This window comes from Corapipo altera, unplaced genomic scaffold, assembly GCF_003945725.1.
Source record: "Corapipo altera isolate COAL_440 unplaced genomic scaffold, ASM394572v1 65, whole genome shotgun sequence".
NCBI lineage: Eukaryota > Metazoa > Chordata > Aves > Passeriformes > Pipridae > Corapipo > Corapipo altera.
In genome coordinates this window covers 7362692-7381039 of record NW_020884891.1, presented here as the reverse complement: position 1 = coordinate 7381039, position 18348 = coordinate 7362692, and the positions used below count along the sequence as shown (strand labels likewise).

The window sequence follows — 18348 nt, the reverse complement described above, 5'->3', positions numbered from 1 at the left end:
GAGAGTTAATTTGCAAAAAAAGATTAAATCTAAGTTTCCAAATGCAACACACACACACTCCCGTTTTTAAACTAATGATTTTCCCCTTGCTTTTTTGCAAGTTACACAGCCACAGTGAAAGAGGCTGAATCGTTGTGGATGCTCTGGTACATCTTCTGAGTTCTGTCAGATCCCACATGCCTTTAGAGGCTGTGTGCTGTATGAAATCTTACTGTAAAGATATGGTTTATTCTAGTTTTCATTGTCTAGTGCAATTCTCTCATACTTCTCTTCTGATTTGTTTTCAAATTTGGAGTGTTATGTGAACTCACATACATAAGAAAATGCGTGTGCGCATCGGAAACTCCAAAACTCTCTATTATGGTTTATAATAGAGAAGTTTGGGGGTTGCTCTTTGTTGACAAATGTTAAGGTCTCCAGCTGCAGTTTCTGTCCAGAGCAGGCAGCACTCCCATTAGTTACTTCCTGCCCAGTTGCCTCCCTTTGGTCTCTGGAGAAAATATTTCATGTTTGGGGAACCTGGATTTTATTTATGCCTTTACCTCACAGTGCTGTAAACAGCCTTTTCAGAGAAAAGACTCACTGAAGTGCAACATGCAGTGGTGAGTTCACAGGTGTCTGCCAGGGCACCCCACATTTTGTGTTTACCCCCTTCACATTAAGCAGCAGTACACAAACAGGATCAAATGAACCTTGTAGATTTTACTTGACGTTACATTTCCTTTATCAAAGGAGCAGCAACTTTTCCTTGAACAAGTGATAAGCCTTCTGAGAGAATAGGGTATTGTGTTTTTAGACTTAATGTCAGCAGCAGAAAACACTTGCATTTACTTTGCATTCTTTTTAATGTTCACACGAGAACAATGACATGAAAAGACTGTACCTCTGGCCTGAAAGTCTGCTACAACTTTCTATTCCCTTTGTGGGGATTTTGCATGTCTCCTCTGTCCTCTCAAAGGAGCAGAGAGCTCTTGTTCTTGACACTGTTCCCTTTTAAAGTCAGGATCTAGCCCCAGAAAATAGAGGAAAGTTACAGACAGTAGCACAGCTCCTTTTGTTAGGTTTCCAGACTGCATTAAAATGTATTACAATACCCAGCCTTTAAAATACTGCCTTATAATTTGTTCGGTGATGGCTTCGTAGCACATATTTGCTTCTGGAAAATGGATATTTACTGCTTCTTTTAAAAGAAGCATTGTTTTTAGCATTTAATTCTGATGGAGCCAATGTAAACAAGCCACATGCAACCATTGCACTCATGGCCACTTCCTTTACTTGGTTTAGCTCCTCACTAGACATGGAAGGAGAAAGAGGCTTTTGGTGATCATGAAAGATGCCTCTGAGAAGTCTTTCAGGCAGCATGAGTCTCCTTCTAAATCCTTCTCCCGGAGTGAAGGAGGCCAAGGAACACTGTCTATCTTGTGCTGAGAAATCATGGTTCTTTTGGGAGTCTTCCACCCATATTAATTCAGCTAAAGCAAAGCCTGTATCCTTCCTTTCAGACTCCTCAGAGAACACCTTGGAGAAAAAGAAGTTGAGTTGACATTGATCTTTGATGCTGTAGGGGAGGCAGACCTGGCTAACTACACGTGTCACGTGGAAAACAGAAATGGACGGAAACACGCCAGTGTCCTTCTGCGCAAGAAAGGTAATTCTCTCCATTTCATTATCTGTGCTCTCGCCCTCACAGCAGCAACAGGTCAGCCAGAGGTCCTGCTGACCTCTCTGAGCGAGGCTGGACTCCTGTGTGCCTGCTTGGAGCTGAAGTAGGCTTGTGTACAGCTTCAGTTTACCACTCGTGAAAAAAAAAAATAAATCATTAATTGTTCTTTAGCGTCTATTCAGCCTTGAAGGTGATGCACTTGCTTGGAATACAGTCACTCATAAAGCACCAATATATGATCAGTGGTGGAAGTATTTTGGTCTAAACAACCTATGAATTTGACCCAGAGTTGACTGACTAGGCCAGCAGTAATTGTGTGATAGAGTTAAAATGTGGATTTCTTAGAACAGCTACCTTGGCAGTGAGGTCAGATGTTCTTGTATTTCTCCACTTCCTGGCTTTATGTTTTAAATTGAAAACTTTAAACTGTCACCATGCATTTAGATTTGTAACTGCATTGAGAATGAAAAACATTGCAATGGGAGCTACAAATTGATGGAGAATTACCCCATCGTGCTTGTCTTGCTTGATACTGCTCCTGAATTGGGAATACCACTACAGACAAGATATCTGTAGCAGAAAGGAAACCATTTGGATTTGAATGTGCCAAATTAAAAGGTGCTACTATGCGCTGCTGTTTGTAGAAGTCATTATCGTAAAGAGTTTAACAGTTCCTCATTACAGTTCTTATGTTGTTTGTTCAATCACCTCTCCTATTCATAAGTAGGGTGGCATTTAAATTTGATGGTGATCTCTCTAAGATACAGTATATCAGGCAATACAAAAGCTATAAGAAAAGCAAAGGAAGGTTGCACACTCAGGAGAAAGCTGTTATGTGAAACTACAGAGCCATCAGCACGGGAGATTGACTAAAGAGTTAATACATTGTCCAGATTTCTGCCATCATTCCTGACTGTAAATTATTTTGCCAAAAGCAGAGAAGAAGAATTGTTTTCGTGAGGCAAACCTGAAGGTGCAGTTCCAGTCCTTTGAGTGTTTTCACTATGGCAAATGAACTAAGAGTCAGGTGGAAGAATAAGAAGAGCAGCCAAGGCCTCTCTAGATGGGGCATCACAGTTCTGGAAAACATCCCTAGTCATCAGTTCCCCCTGAAGGCATGCTGGATGCTAAGCACTGTGTTTGATGGCTATAATCTGTATCAAATGAAAGGTGAGGGAGGTGTGGTATTGAGACAAAAAAGGGCTACAAGGGAGAGGAAACTTTTGGGTCAATGTCCTCTTTTTTTGCTATTCTTTCATGTGACCCACAGGTTTTATGTGTGGAAGTAGAGTATGCAGTCCTGTCAGAGTCAGCTGAATCAAATTCTACTTACTCTATTCCCTCTACACATAAGAGCTTTACATCCTCCTAGAAAGAAGGGCATAACATAGGTTATATTTTACACTAAGTAATAGGAAAAATAAGAAAAAAAACCCCAGAAGTTGTAAACCACTCTGAGAAACAAGGTTCCACAGTTGTGGTGTGGAGCACACACAAATGTATATTCAGCATGGGTGAGGGAAAAGCTGTGAATGATGCCTACCTGAACTTTAGTAAAGCCTTTGAGACTGTTTTGCACAGCATTCTCCTGGAGAAACTGGCTGCTCACAGCTTGGATGGGTGCATCGTCAGCTGGGTAAAGAAACTGGCTGGATGGCCAGGCCCAGAGAGGGGTGGTGTGTGGAGTTAAATCCAGTTGGCAGCCAGTCACAGGTGATGTTCCCCAGGGATCAGTACTGAGGCCAGTCCTATTTAATATCTTTATGAATGATCTGGACAAGGGAATCAAGTGCACCCTCCCTCAGTTTGCAGACGACACCAAGTTGGGCAGGAATGTTGATCCAGCAGATCATTCTACTCTCTACTACACACATACATACACACAGGAGGGTAGGAAGGCTCTGCAGAGGGATCTGGACTGGCTGGATCAATGGGATGAGGGCAGTTATATGAGGTTCAACAAGGCAAAGTGCCAGGTCCTGCCCTTGGGTCACAACAACCCCCTGCAGCACTGCAGGCTGGGGCAGAGTAACTGGAAAGCTGCCTGGGGAAAAAGGACTTGGGAGTGCTGGAGTCACCATCCCTGAAGGGATTTGAAAGTCATGTAGATGTGGCATTTGGGGACATGGTTTAGTGGTGGGCTTGGCAGTGCTGGGTTAACAGCTGGGCTCAATCATCTTAGAGGTCTTTTCCAACCAAAATGATTCTATGATTCTGTGATCTAAAGTGACAGGTTGTCACAACTTTAATGAAGGAGTCTGGTCATCATGATGAAGGATTAGCCTCTTTAGTACAGAAAGCATTCTACCTTTCCTTCTACTGAACCTCATAAATATACAACTGATAGTGTATCTATGTTGGCACTGCTAAATGTTCTTCTGTGTGCATATATTAGAATAACAAGCTAGGTTTATTTATAACAAAAAAATGCAGATATTTCAGAGCTCTGCTGAAATTATGGAAGAAGCACTGCTGAATACAGAATTTGGAGGTGGAAAGGATCACTTTGCAGCTACTATTTCATTTCTCTCTGCACTGTGGCTGTAAAAAACTTATATTCCCCTCAAGCATTCTCAATAGTTGATTTTCAAGCTATTAAAGTGTCATTTAAAATAACCACTGTGTTTTACTGTATCCTTTGACTGCCTGTCCCATTGTCCTGTTTGTTATTTATTAAGTTCTTACAAATACTTGACCAAACTTTTCCTTTCTGCAACTTGATTTAATTACTTCTTATCCTAGCTTTCTCCAACTTGGATTTGACTGTATTCATGAGCCAGGAAATACTACTGTACTTACTGACCTCATACAAGATTTAGAGCAGGACTGGTAGAAAGTTGTTGACCAACACCCCTTCTGTATGTCAAAGAAAGGACCATGGATTTCTATTGCAATGGGCTGCAGCTTTCCAGGTGCTGAGGCAAAGCAGCAGCACAGATCTCTCAGCCAGAGAAATCCCCCTCCCTCCAAAGTCTTACCTGTTAAGAGCTGCATTATCTGTGTTTGACAAGAGGCATTTTTACCTCTGTTTTGTCTCCAGGCTGACACAGTGCTGTGGTTTAAACCTGCCCTCTCCTCAAAGGTGTGATTGCAGCATGTCAGGTCTACAAAAGGTGGCATTAGTCATGAGTCCTGCTAAACTAGGAAGGCTTGTGTAAAAAAACAGGAATAAACCCCAAATCCAAGCTGTAGATTAGTATAGGAGTTTCTATAGTTCTTATTTTGTCATCAGATGGTTATTTTTAACACATATTTTGCTTTGAAAAAGTAACATTAACCATTCAGGTATTTAAGGTAAAATATATTGAAGTCTTTTGCTGTAGTAGTGGTGTGGTCCTCATGAATCCTCAGGAGAATACAGGAGTGCTGTCTGCACAGCACCAGTGTACCAATAGCCCCAGAGCACGTGTCATCATTTATGATTATTTTCATTGGGCTTTTTTGGCTGAGAAAGAACCAAATCCAGTTATAAACACCCAAAGTTACCAATGCAAAGACAGAATCAGTCATGCTGAGACCTGAATACCACTGCTGTCACATTCTTCTTTACTGTCTTAATTCAAGACTGCATTGTTACTTCTTTCTAGTAGTTCAGAAATAAATTCTGGGCAATCCTGGGTTTGGTTAGCTTTTATTTTTTTTTTTTTTTCTGTATGCTGTCCTAGCATATTTGATGCTCAAATTACATGGAAATGCAATATACACCCACTTGTCCCTTAGTTGTGGGAATGGTTCAGGATTCCCTTCAAAAGAATTTGAAAACAGTCCAGTATTTTAGTGGTTGATGTCTACATAGTCTATAATATAACTGTACTGGAAGATGAAAAGTTTGTCAGGAACTGCAGAATAAAATCAAGCCAGGCTATTAGTGGAAAGAAGCAGTGAACTGAGATAAAAGTAAATATTATGACTTTTGTTCACGATTTACTTCATGGAGGCTGCCTTTAATCAAGACATGCAGGGAACTAATTTTGGGACTTTTTTGCTACTGATGTAATACTAAATTATGAAGAAACTTCTAAAATATATTTGTCTCTCATTTATTGGGTGTTTAGGAGACTTTTGCTATTTTAAAGACCATAATCCTCTATAATATGTTGTGAGAAGGTCCTTCTACATTATTTTACAGAATATTATTTGCTATTTTTCAGTCACTATTATAGCAGAAAGGCCAGATTCACCTCCTTTCCTAATTGGAAATGCTGCCTTATTATTGACCTCAGTGAGGACCACTTGAGGAGGAAAGAATTAATCAGAGGCTGAGTCTAAGCTACAGTAGGAAAGAAAACTGAACAGTCTGGGTTTTTCTCTTTGTCTCCACCTTGGAATGGAATGAAGAAGCTCAAAAGCCTGGTTTTCTTCCTCCTTATGTGTGGACTCAGAAGAGTTTATGATGCAGAAGGACAACTACAGGACATGTGAAAGCAGATCAGTTTTGCCTTTTGAGCTGGATTTTGTGGTTTTGCTTAATATCCTGCCATTCCCCCCAAAAGTGGAGACAAGTCGGAGCTCCTATGTCGGCTGCAAGGCTCAGCATTTCCTCTCCTTCCAAGCTGGCAGCTTTGCCATCATCTCAGTTTCCTAGCAAAGAAGATTCAGTGCAACAAAAAAATATTTTTTCCCCAAACAGTGACTTTAACCAACTCTGTTCTCCATTTGCCCAGATTTATCCCCAGAGCATATGCTAAGCTTTATCATGCAGTGTAATAAAAGTCCCATGAATTCCCTGTGTTCTCACAGAGATTAAATAGCTATTATAATAGACTTTTTCCATCTATTAGTCCATGACTTCTTGCCAGCCAGACATCAGAGATACTGTAAACTGGGAATAGCTTGACATCTGATGTTAATTATTGAAATACGAGGCTTGGCGAGGCAAGAATAACCCCAAAAGATACACAACTAATTTGCTTTTTATCTTGAAAATGACACAAATGACATACGAGTAATTTTTTCTGACCTAAGTTTTAGAAGCGTAAAGATCACAAGAACTTTGTCTCGCCTGTATTAGTTTTGCAACTTCTCGTTGTATTTATCACAGCAGCAAATAGCTTCATGACGTCTTATCTGAACTAATATAGAATGCTACAGTCAAATTGTCATCCTCTGTCTTTTATGGCTAAATAATATGCCAGGCAGTGTTAGGAGCAATATTACATTCAGAGGACATTTCAGGCTAAAAAGCAATGCTGTTCAAGTTAATGTCTTACATCAAATGGAGCTCTGGACTGGTAATCATGGGGTTTTATCCCATTCTGTCATTGGTTTGCTGAGTGACCTTGAACATGTTGCTTCTCTTTTCTATGCCTCTGTTTCCCTAGCTGTAAAAGTTGGATCACTGTGTTTGGATGAATTTGTGAATCACTGCTTGTGATGTTTCCTAATAAAAGCATCCCAGTAGGAAATTTTAACTAGCACTAGTTCCCATTAAAGTATAATGTATACTCTACAAGCATGTGAGAACTTTGTTAGTAGCCATCACAATTCAAATGAAGTGGCTCTTGGCAGCCTGATGTGTGCTCCTGGCTTCTCATGTTATCTTGGGCTTTCTGGATGCTCCATTCATTTTCCAGTGATCCAGCTGAAGCCCTGACTTGGCAGCTCACATCACCTTGTCCACAGGCTTCACAAATATAAACCCAAAGTTGTTTAATTTGGGCATGGGGGAATGGGGGACTAGAGCCAGTGAGGTACAATATGTCTGGTTCTATACTCCATATATATAGAATATGTCTATTCTCACATGCTGCATACAGCATTTGGTGCACTCGGCCAGTGCAGAAGGTTCAGACTCCACAAGCTCATTTTGATTAATCCTCTGTGTAAAAGCACTACATAATTCCCATATAGAAGAATTACATATATAGCCTCAAATGCATTCTGGATTTCAGATGGTGATTTCAGATGAGTGGTAGATGGAGTAAATAAGTAAAGTTAAGTAATAGGTAATGAACAAAAATATTAGGCATTCCTAATGTTACAGTGGTTATAACTGGGAGCTGCAGAATTTTATGTGGAATTGTATGCTGGATTAGAGCAAATAAAGCTTGGAAAGATCCTAACCTTGTTGTCTTTCCTTGCTAATTTTAGATTTGATCTACAAAATAGAGCTTGCTGGAGGACTGGGAGCCATCCTTCTTCTGCTTATTTTGCTCGTGACCATCTATAAGTGCTACAACATAGAGTTAATGCTGTTCTACAGACAGAACTTTGGAGGAGATGAAGCAGCTGATGGTAAGCAGTTGCACAGGAAACTCGATATATGCAATGGAAATATTTCAGAGACCCAAAGTGGTGAAGCTTCTAAATTGAAATGAATCCCAAAAGATACCTGCTTTTAGTTCAAGTTCAAACTACTAAGCATCCAAAAGTGTAAAGCCCTAAGACTTTCTCCCAAAGCCCCCTGAAATCAATTAGTCTTTTCACAGAAGTATCACTGGGTGTGCCATAAGCAAATGGGAGTCTGAAGAATTGTTCAGCATCATTTGTGAACTCATTCCTTGGGGAAAGTCTGTACATTCATGTCTCCGGTGCCACATATGCCCAGGATCACTTCTCCTGAGGTCTGTACTGTATGTGGGCAGCTCTTTCACCAGGTATTCCTCGTTAAACATTTTCATTGAATTCCCATCAGGCTGCCGATGACCTCCTCTGACTAGTGAGAGGTGATTGTTATCAAGGCTAACTAGTTACCTCAGTTAATTGGGAGGCTGTAAACAACTTAGTGGAAATGTAAAACTTCCCTGGGCAGTATGTTGGGGAATAAACTAGGCTGTTTTCCATTTTTATTTCCTCACTTTCCCTCTCACTAGCTTATATTCTGTTTGGTGCCTAAAGCTAAAGTTGTATTTTTAAATGGCAGCTTTAATTCTGTGAATTAATTTAATTCTCTTAATTCTATTCTGAATATAGAACATTCCTGCTCCTATGAAGCTGGAGTAAGCCCTGTAAACTAAATCCAAATATTTCTAATTAAATCCTATTATTATGTTCTTAACACATATCATAATTAATATGTTATTAATATGCATCTAAGTAGTATCTGCTAAAGATCTGAAGTACAATGTTGAATACAGGTACTTGCCATAGTCCACTGCAACACTTAATGAGCCACAGAAGCATTCTGGAATGCTACATCTAGAAACTATAATGTGTTTGAAAAAAGAGCAGGGAACACATTACCCGTACTGCCAAAACAATGTGTAGTTGCATAGACATGTTCCTTTCTGCAGTTAGTGTTGCTGTTATCACAGTAATAAATGTTTCACACTGGGTAGATACGGTGTGAAAATGTTCCACTACAATGAAATCCGTGGGCGTTTTGGAGAATGGATGGAATGACATCTAGGGGATTTTAGAATAAGGAACAATAAATAGCAGGACTAGAGGTCAGGAAACTGGCTCTTTTGCAATCTTCATATGTGACTGGCAAAACATGAAATTATGGGTTTTTTTCATGCTATATGATACTGCACAATATTTATGCTGGTACCTAGGAGAAAGTGAAGGGTGGGATTATTTGGGAAGTACTTTACCTTTAACACTTCAGGATTACAGCAACATGACCTCCCTGGCTCACCCCAGCAAAAAGCGGTAACTCCCTTCAGCCTGCTTTGATTAATTTATCTTGTGTTTTCAGTGTGAAGCTGCTGCATTTTTATTCATGTAACTTTTTTGATTCGATCACTTTTTAATTTATGAAACAGTATTGTTTTCTGGCTGTTTAGAGGAAGCCCCCTGAGTACATAGGGTATTTTGTGTGCATGTTAATTCTGAAAACAACCTTTTATTTTTCCAGTGCATGACTGTAGACCTACTGCAGCTTTGTGTCACATTCTGATCCTGCAGAACAAAAGATGGAGGCAGAATGTTACTGAACTCAAAGCATGTATGGGGATGTTTCTACTAATGCAGGCTATAGTGGGATTGTACAGAGCTCCTATGAGCAGTCAGCTGTATTGATGCAATTGCAGGGTCATTTTCCATTTATACATGTATTTTTTTAAAAAAGAAGATTTGGGAACTCAACAGATTTGCTTTATTCCTATTTCTAAAAATACTGTATGTAAGCAATGCTGAATGCATTCACTTCCTGTATTGTGTGTAGCATTGCTTTTAGAGAAAATGACACGGAGGATTAAAGGACCCATTTAGAAATTGGCTCCAAACAGTGCTGCTTCCAGAGCACTCAGAGCAAGTGGTAGGCAAGTGTGGACAGGTCCTTCTGCTCTGTCCTGTGTGTGTGAAGCTTATGAAGAGGGAATTGAGACCATGGAGATGTAACACAAGTGTACAAGTCTCAGGAGCCCGGGGGTACTGGTTCTGTCTGCATCTTGCTCACTTGTGTTGTGAGCAGAGGTGACTGGAGAGGGCAGCTGTGCCCCCGCAGCTGGAAGGGGTTGGAAGCTCTGGGACCGCCGGCACGTGGATGTGCGGCTTTCACGCTGCTCCACGGCCACTCAGGGCTCTGCTGCCTCTGCAGAGCTCGCAGACGTTTTCAGGGATGTTGCCTCTAGGATCACTTGGTGCCTGGCATCTCTTAAAAGGTTTTGGCAGGCTTCATTATGGACAGGGGAGCAGGTTTTGGACAGGCCTCCAAAGCTGACTGGCCTGTTGATTTCAGAGGAGTATCAGCAAGCCAGGTGGACATCTTCCATCCTTCCCTACAGCTATGGTGACACTAGGCAAATTGCCTTTTACAAATATATAATTATTCACATGCTTTGACTGCAGCTCTGACCCTCATTGGTGTGGCTTTTTGTCAGAAATTATAAGTAACCATCATTTCAAGGTCATCAAGGAATATACTGTATTACGATTAGGGGTTTTTTTTCTTTTTGTCAGAATATATTGATAATTTTTAACTGCTGTAATTATCTTTCATATGCACTATTCTTTACAGATAATTGGTACTCAGAAACCCTCCATTCATGCAGTTTTGTTCTCACAACTATTTGATTTTTCATTTTCTGTAAATAATGGCAGCTGTGCTCTTCCCTGGAGACTGAATTGCTGAAGGTTGACTTTTCCAATACACTGTTTTCCATTACTGCAGAGGAATAGGAAAGAGAAATGTCACTAAGACAGTCTGATGCCAGCGTGGATCCTGAGCTCAGTAGTGGATCACTTCTGTTCCTGGCATGGTCACCAGCTCTTAGCTCCATGTTTCAGAAGCAGAGCTGGAGACAAGCCCCAGTGCTGTGCAGGAGGAAGAGGAGGAGGTGTATTGCCCCTTCTATCCACCTTTGGATGAGGTTTTGCCTCCACTCCTGAGCTGCAGGCCAAATGGAGGGGCAAGTCTCCCCCTGAGCCCCATTGCTCTGGAAATTATTTCTCTCTCTCAAACTGTAAGCCCCAAATATTTCAAGTGTCCTGGGTCAAGTGACCTCTAAAATTATTATATTGATTTTTAAAACTACAGGGTTTTCTGAAAAAAATGCTTTAAACTGTATCTGGCATTGTTTTTTTGCATAGTCAGTATTCATTGGGTTAAGTCATGTCTGTTCTCACAACTACTTGTGAGAGGAAGTTTTCCTTGCTCAAAACTTTCCAGGCACAAAAACTTTTCCAAGTTCAAAACTTTCACATAATCCTAGCATTCCTGAGGCATAGGAATTGAAAGATTTCCATTAGCAATATGTAAAGGATTAAAACTAAAACTTTCGGCTTTAGTATTTTGTATCAAAATCTTGCCCATGACCTTGTCAGCTGTGACATGGGTCCGAGCACATGGAGCAGAGTTACTGCTCCACATGGAGAAGAAAACTGAGAGGATATCCTTTGTCTGGATCCATAAAATTTCTCTCTGGAAGCCAGATTACATGTTCCTGTGAAAAGACTCAGTTTTGTTGGGAAATGCCTGGTCATTTCGAGGAATAATACAATTTCCTAGTACTTCCCTGTATTCTTTCTAGTGCTCTTGCAAACAGCCAGCTGAACATGAATTTGTTTTCTTACAGACAACAAGGAATATGATGCATATCTTTCATACACCAAAGTGGATCCCGATGCTTTAGATCGTGACACTAATGAAGAGGAGCAGTTTGCACTTGAAATTCTGCCAGATGTTCTGGAAAAGCACTATGGATACAAGCTTTTCATTCCAGATAGGGACCTGATCCCTAGTGGAAGTAAGTATTTCTGACCTTTCTGTTTTGTTTCTCTCTGATGTGTCACAAAGGCCTGGACTGTGTGACAGTTACTAGAGGAAAACCCTCTCTTTGGGAAGTGTTGCAGGGATTGGAAAAGTTTCCTCAGCACTGCAAATTCGAGCTCTGTGTTAGAGCTTGTTCCTGCATTGCTGAATTCAATGGAACTGCCATTGATTTCAGTGGTGGAGGAAGGAGCTGGACCTTCCTACAGGGAAGGCTACAGCTCTTCAAGCAATACGGAGTCCAAAATGTCTGCATCAGACACAGGTAACTAAGCAGGAAACTTCCTAAAAAGATTTTGTAGTCTCTGGTATATAATTGAAAATGGGATTTATTTTTTTTTTCAGTGGTTATTTGTTTGTCTACAGCAGCTTTACAAGTAAAAGTCATCTTTTCCATTATCTTTCTGTGTTTTTCCCTAACTTAGAAGTCTCATAAAGAGCTACAATAGTTTCCCAGTTAATGGTAAGGGTACAATTGGAGTTTTGACTGAGTGTTGAATTTCTGAGCAGTGTGAGCATTGTGTAAGTCATTGATATTGTGTAAGTAGTATTAATTATTCAGAGGACTTTTTACAGCCCATGAGCCAATTCTATTTTCAATGCTGACAATGAAATACAGTTGTGCATTTCAAATCAGTTTTGCTGCCATGTCTGAAGATGCAGCACCACCTTTGGAGGTCTGTACCAACAGTTAATGCTTTCCTAGTGCTAGTTATGGCATTTTTTCTACCAGGTTCATTTTTGAGCAAATCAAAAAGACCACAAATCATATGCATGATGTTGATGAATTTTGAGTGCAGAGTATGTTTACTGCAATACCACATTTATTTGAAATGCTACCCTTGTGGAAAAAAATCAGTATTTTTTACTACAAATTCCATTTCCAAATCACTTCCATAAAAAAAATAGTAAAAGAGAAAATGAACTTCTCTCTGTATGTGCTACTGTATAGGAAATATGAACAAGAGAACAAAGCAATGGCTGTACTGGAGCAGATGTCCCCAAACATGAAACAGCTCGAACATAGCTGCGTTAGCAACCTGCCTGCCAAAAACCTGAAACTGCCGCCTGGCTGCTGCCAAACCCCAGTGCCTGCCCCAGAAGTTAGAGCCTGTTTCTTCTTTGACATTTGAGAGAGCTGGAAGCAGAGCTCTGAATCCTGTACCACTGGGAAAGAGGAGTCAGAGCCCAGCCAGAGATCATGCAAAGTCCTGCGTGGTGGCTTGAATCGATCATGTGTGTTTGCAGCTCCTAGTTTAGAGCTGATTCCCTTTTTCTTTCTGCCCCTGCAAGGTGTGAGTTTTTCTTCCTTAGTAAGAAATTCCAGAAGGGGGACTTGGCTCATAGCCTTCTTATTTCTGACAGTACAAGCAAGTAATACCAAATTTTTAGATATTATTAAGAGAAAATACACCTTTTTCACAGAATTGTTGTAACTAGTTGTTTGATATCCAGCAATATCGCAGAGTTATACATAGCAATTATGCAAGTGAATTAAAGAATTTAAAGTTAACCCTTCAGTGATAACTATACTGAAGCACAAATTAATCCAAAATGAGATTCTCTTTCCCAATTGTTGTACCAGCCAACATGGTATTTTATTTTTGTCTATTTTTGTCAGTCAGGCACTCAGCAAATACTTGTCATCACTTTGGGTATTCATTAAACCTCTCTTGAAAATGTAGGGTACCTGAAAATGTCAGTTCTCATTTATGAACATTCACAGATTTAATGCCTCTTTTTTCCTCTCAAACTCACTTCTTCAGTATTATGAAAAGGCCTGATTCTAACACATGGAGCTTCAAGAACGCTTAATCAGACATAATGACAATGCAGAATAAAATGTGCCACTGAAATGAGTGTGATTTGCATGCTTTAGCTTTGAAAAAGATATGAGAGAAGGCACTTTATTTTAAGTGGGGCTAGAGGGAGGGAGAGGGGATGGGGAAGGAAGGAAGACTCGGCCTCCTGTATTTGTAAGCTCTCCGCATGCGCTGGAGAAGTGGAATGTGGCTGTGTCCTGCCTAGTGCTCACCAGTCTCTCAAGGACTTGCAGTGCTTTTTGAAGGCAGTGTGATGTAGAATGGGCCTACTAGAAACTTCAGAAGTAAACATAACATATTTTAGAGTGACTGTCTCAAAAATTGGCAGATATGACAAAATATATAGCTCTCCAGGGTAGATTTCTATAGAAAAATGGGGGGTTGATCACAGTTATTTTTTTTATTTAGGAAATATCTCTTCTCACATGTGCTGCATTTCCTCATCTTTCAGTGTAAATTACTTTCAATCAATGTAATACTTTCTTACTTTGTTCTGATGTGTTTCCTTTTATATCCCGTGTGCCTCAGTGTGTGCCACTCCGCTAGTGCAGCATATGAGCTGTGTTCTGTAGGACTGTTCCTTCAGTCTCTGCAGTTGTGAGGTGCTGCCACAGGAGGGTGTGAACCATTGCGCTTCCTTCCTGGCATGCAGCAGTACTGACAGCTGCTCCTTGGATTTGAGAGCGAGCAAAAAATAGATTTGTTAAATAGTATTTCATTAATTTTCTTGCACAGTTCTCTGAACAACCTAAAAAGCTGACTCCGGAAAAATTCAGGGACAACTTTGATGATGTTTTTGTCCAGCTGGCTCATCGCTAACCTCTGGGGAAAAGCTGTGATGGGCTCTGCATGTCCCTGTGCAGCCAAGGGGGAGATTACAGCCAGATGTGCTTTAGCTGGTATGCACCCAGCAGCCAGCTCCTTCACAGTGCATGTCTGAGCTCTGCATGTCACCTCTGTGCTGAGAACCCTCTGTTTCAGGGATGCCCATGGAGCGACTGCTGCTGTCCCTGGGAGGACAGAGGTGATGGCTGTAGGGACTGAGGCCACCTCTTCACCATTGGGAAGCAGATCCCTGGCATCCAGGGTTCAGGTCAAATGAGGCTGTCATGTTTTGCAGTAGGTGTTGGTTTCTGAGCCCTGCTGGGATACAAATCTTATCCCAGTGGAGCGTTTTGTCCTGTGGGAGGGAGAACACCATGAAGGATGCCAAGGGCCTCAGTGGTGCCCATCACACTGTGGCCAGCAAGGACCTTTGAGGTGAATCTTGGTGCTGCCTGAGAGCAGCATGGATGGACCCGGCTCCCTAGACTGGTGAGGTGGAAAAGGGGCTAAAGCAGCCACCGCTCCTCTGCTCTGGCTCCTGCAGAATCCCACACAGCCACCCTGGCTGGGAGGTGAAAGGGGTGACCCAGCAGGGAGATGTGACATGCAGCGTGCTGTGTAAGCAGTGAGACCGAGTTTGTAACCCAGGAATTGAGTTGCATATTCTGGGAAGTACTATAGCAGCTATTTGTTCACAAAGAATATTCTTTGGTCTTATGAGAGTGAGTGTTCTGCATTCTGTCGAAGCTGACAGCACATACACCTTTCTGCCTGGGCAACTTAGGCATAATTGGATATGTTAACCTGTGTAAGGAGACTGTGATCCCTGAGATGCACTTCCAGTTGTTATGAAAGTTTTTTAGCAGTTCTCATTATTTTCACCCTATTAGTTTTCAGGGCTTCTTAAACAAACCCTTTCCCACAGCAAATACTCTCAAGCTCTGTGAGTTTTTTAATTCAGTGTTAGGAGACCTGAGGAGACTGAATAGTTGGGGGTGGGGGGCAGGGGTGTGTAACAGCAATAGTTATGTTTTCACCTGAGCCATTTTCTGTCTTGCTAAGGATGATGTGTCTGCAGAGAAAAACATCTATTTGCCCTTCACTCCTCTAAAATTGGGACTACTCAGAAGAAGATATTTTTCTCCATGGTTTCTGCAAATTATTTTAAACCCTGAAAGTGAAGAGGTGACCTGTCAAGTTTGATTTTTAATACCAGCAATACAAATCTATTAGAGCATCATCTAGGTGCTCTCTAAGCATATGTACATTTGGTCTTGACAGGATTGAAAAAACCACAAACAACTCAGCCCAACTCAGCCCAGGGTAAACAGATCAGGCAGTGAAAAGAACTGTGGTGATCATCTTTGCTTTACCTGAAAAATGAGAAGTTCTCAGCAAAACAGGAGAGTGCCTAAGACGTGATAAAAAGCACACAACAGTCAGTATTTCAGTTCTGGCACTTTGTAGTTTTGTCTGCCCATCTGTGTGGCGTTGCCCAGTGAATTCCAGCTTCCTGGGCTCCTGAATGAACAAAACCCAGTAGAACCATATGTCTGGAGTTCCCAAGGAGCCTTAATTAGATATGGGATGCCATTTCTTTGGAACAGGAACAACTCCTTTCTGAAGTCCCTGGTCGTCTGCTCTGTATGAATCTTACACTTAATGCCAGGCATGGGTGAGGGTAGCAGGGATAGAGAGGGATAACAGCTAAAAAAGGAATAAATGTGAGCAAAAACCAGAAGGGCTGACTATCCTGTAACAGCCCACTGAAGGCCACCAAGGTGGTCAGGGAGCTGGAGCACACAGTATAAGAGGAGAGCCCAAAAGAAAAGGCCAGCAAAGACAAAGCTAAGGAGGGATCTGACTTATTTTTCCAGTGGACAGCACAAAGGTGAAGGCAGCTTTTTCTCAGAGGTGCACAGTTGTTGAACAAGAGGTCATAGGTATGAGTTGCAACACTGAAAATTCCATTTAAACATCTGAAAAGTTTACTCACCGTGGAGGTGGTCAGAAACTGAAACAACCCAGAGACATTGAGAAACCTCCAGTCTTGGAGGTCTTCAGAACATACTGGACGATGTCCTGAGCAATACCCTTCAGGCAGGATATTGAGCTGGAGACCTCCAGGGCCCCCTTCTAACCTGCATCACTCTATGAATCTTTGATTATAAATATACAGAATTTTGTTTTAGCCATCTATTGCCAAGACAATTTTACCAACATTGCCCACTTCAGATATTTCAGTTTGCAAGGAGACATTCCCAGAACTTCCATATTTTCTATTTTCCTTCTTCCTTAATCCCTCCTTCCTTTACCATGTCAAATACAGAAAGTCTGATGATGGCAAGGGGAGGAATATGCTGAGAGGGCAGTGTGTCACACTGATGTGCAGTATTTGTTTGTTTATGTTGAACTCATCAGCTGTCCCTTAGCTTATACAGGGATTGGGCTCTCTCTCAGGAGTGACCATTACTCTGCTCTGTGTTTCAGCAGTTCCAACTGCATTGCTGTTCTGGTCTGAGCTAACAGAAGCAAAACATATTTAATAAATAGGAAAGCAATACATACAGTTATTTGTATTATAATAAAGTGGTCAGATTTAGGGTTTGGGAACTATTCAGTTAGGAAGCCAGGACTGAATTGCTCTTCTATAAATAACTTCCTCAAGTGATGGTCACATTGCCAAACACAGAAAGGCTGGTTATTTTCAGACTGCCAGGAACCAGCCAGCAGGGGGTTGATGGTGGATTCTCTTTGGTTCTCGTGGTGCTGGTGTTTCCCAAAAATATTCTTAGGACTTTATATGATTTCTAGTATTTTTTCTTTCTCCCTCAACTGCTTCTGCAAATCATCTAAATCTGGTTAGTCAGTCATTTCTTTGTGTAAGCAACTCTGTATCCATGGTGTTCATTAATTTCCTTGCTCTTAGTCTGCTTGCATATTACGTTTCCTCCCAGTCTGTGGTTAATGTAGCTCATTCAAGGTTCCATAGGTAGTTATGCATTATTTAATTGCAAATGGGATGCATCACTTGGAATTCTCTTCTTCAGTGCTTCAGACTATACAGTTCAGCATTACTACATGTTGATGGTGTTTGGTGAGCACATGTTTGCTGTGAGGTGCTATGTCTTCATTACTCATGGACAACCATGCAAAAACATTGTTTGGTTTGGGGTATAACATTTCTTGCTGTCCATGCCTCCTTGGGCATTGCATTGAACATGATGCAAGTAAGTTACTGATACAGTCACTCACAATTTTAAGGTTTTGACCTGTGGGATTTGCTTACATTTTGAAAACAGTTTTGTGCCATATTGCAAAATGATGTTTAAAGGAGGGGGGGAAAAGGGCCAAAATTTAAAATGTTCTTTTTCAGTGAAATCCAAGTGGATAATTCTAATGCTGACATCTTATTTTTACATTCTAGTTTATAATAAAAACACAGTCTTCGGGAATTAAAAGCGAGTAATCCCATACTGATTTTGTCAAGACAACTTTTTCTCCCCTCACAATGAAATGTCATTGAAGTTGACACCTCCTCAGCAAAAGTGAAGTTACAGCAAAGTTATATTTATCTGATGGAAATATGTTGCTCTGGAATCTTATAGTTGATCCTAATTGGTGATGTCATTCCCGAAGTCCCTGTTCAGGTTTTTTTCTGTAAGTGAAATAGAACAATTACCTGACAACTACTTCTTAGCTCACTGGAAAGGTGAAAGCAACCCTTTCTCCATCCCACACTGCAACAGAGATTGCTTGGATTTAATACCTTCTCATGGACTAAACACTTGAGACAGACAACTGAAACTGCTGTATTTTGGGAAGTCTCAAATTCTGAAGTGAAATGAGAGCGGGTGATTTAGCAACTCATAGGTTTATGCAGT

The 18348-nt window shown here is 41.0% G+C and overlaps 1 protein-coding gene across 6 annotated transcripts in view; it reads left to right on the top strand.

Annotated features, from left to right (window-relative positions):
- IL1RAPL2 (interleukin 1 receptor accessory protein like 2) overlaps positions 1-18348 on the top strand; it is a 434872-nt gene that overhangs the window by 410010 nt on the left and 6514 nt on the right. For all 6 annotated transcript variants that reach the window (XM_027645481.1, XM_027645482.1, XM_027645483.1 and 3 more), the window contains 3 exons: positions 1503-1648; positions 7754-7897; positions 11623-11793. In XM_027645481.1, the coding sequence (XP_027501282.1) occupies positions 1503-1648; positions 7754-7897; positions 11623-11793 (461 nt within the window). The remainder of the gene's footprint in view (positions 1-1502; positions 1649-7753; positions 7898-11622; positions 11794-18348) is intronic.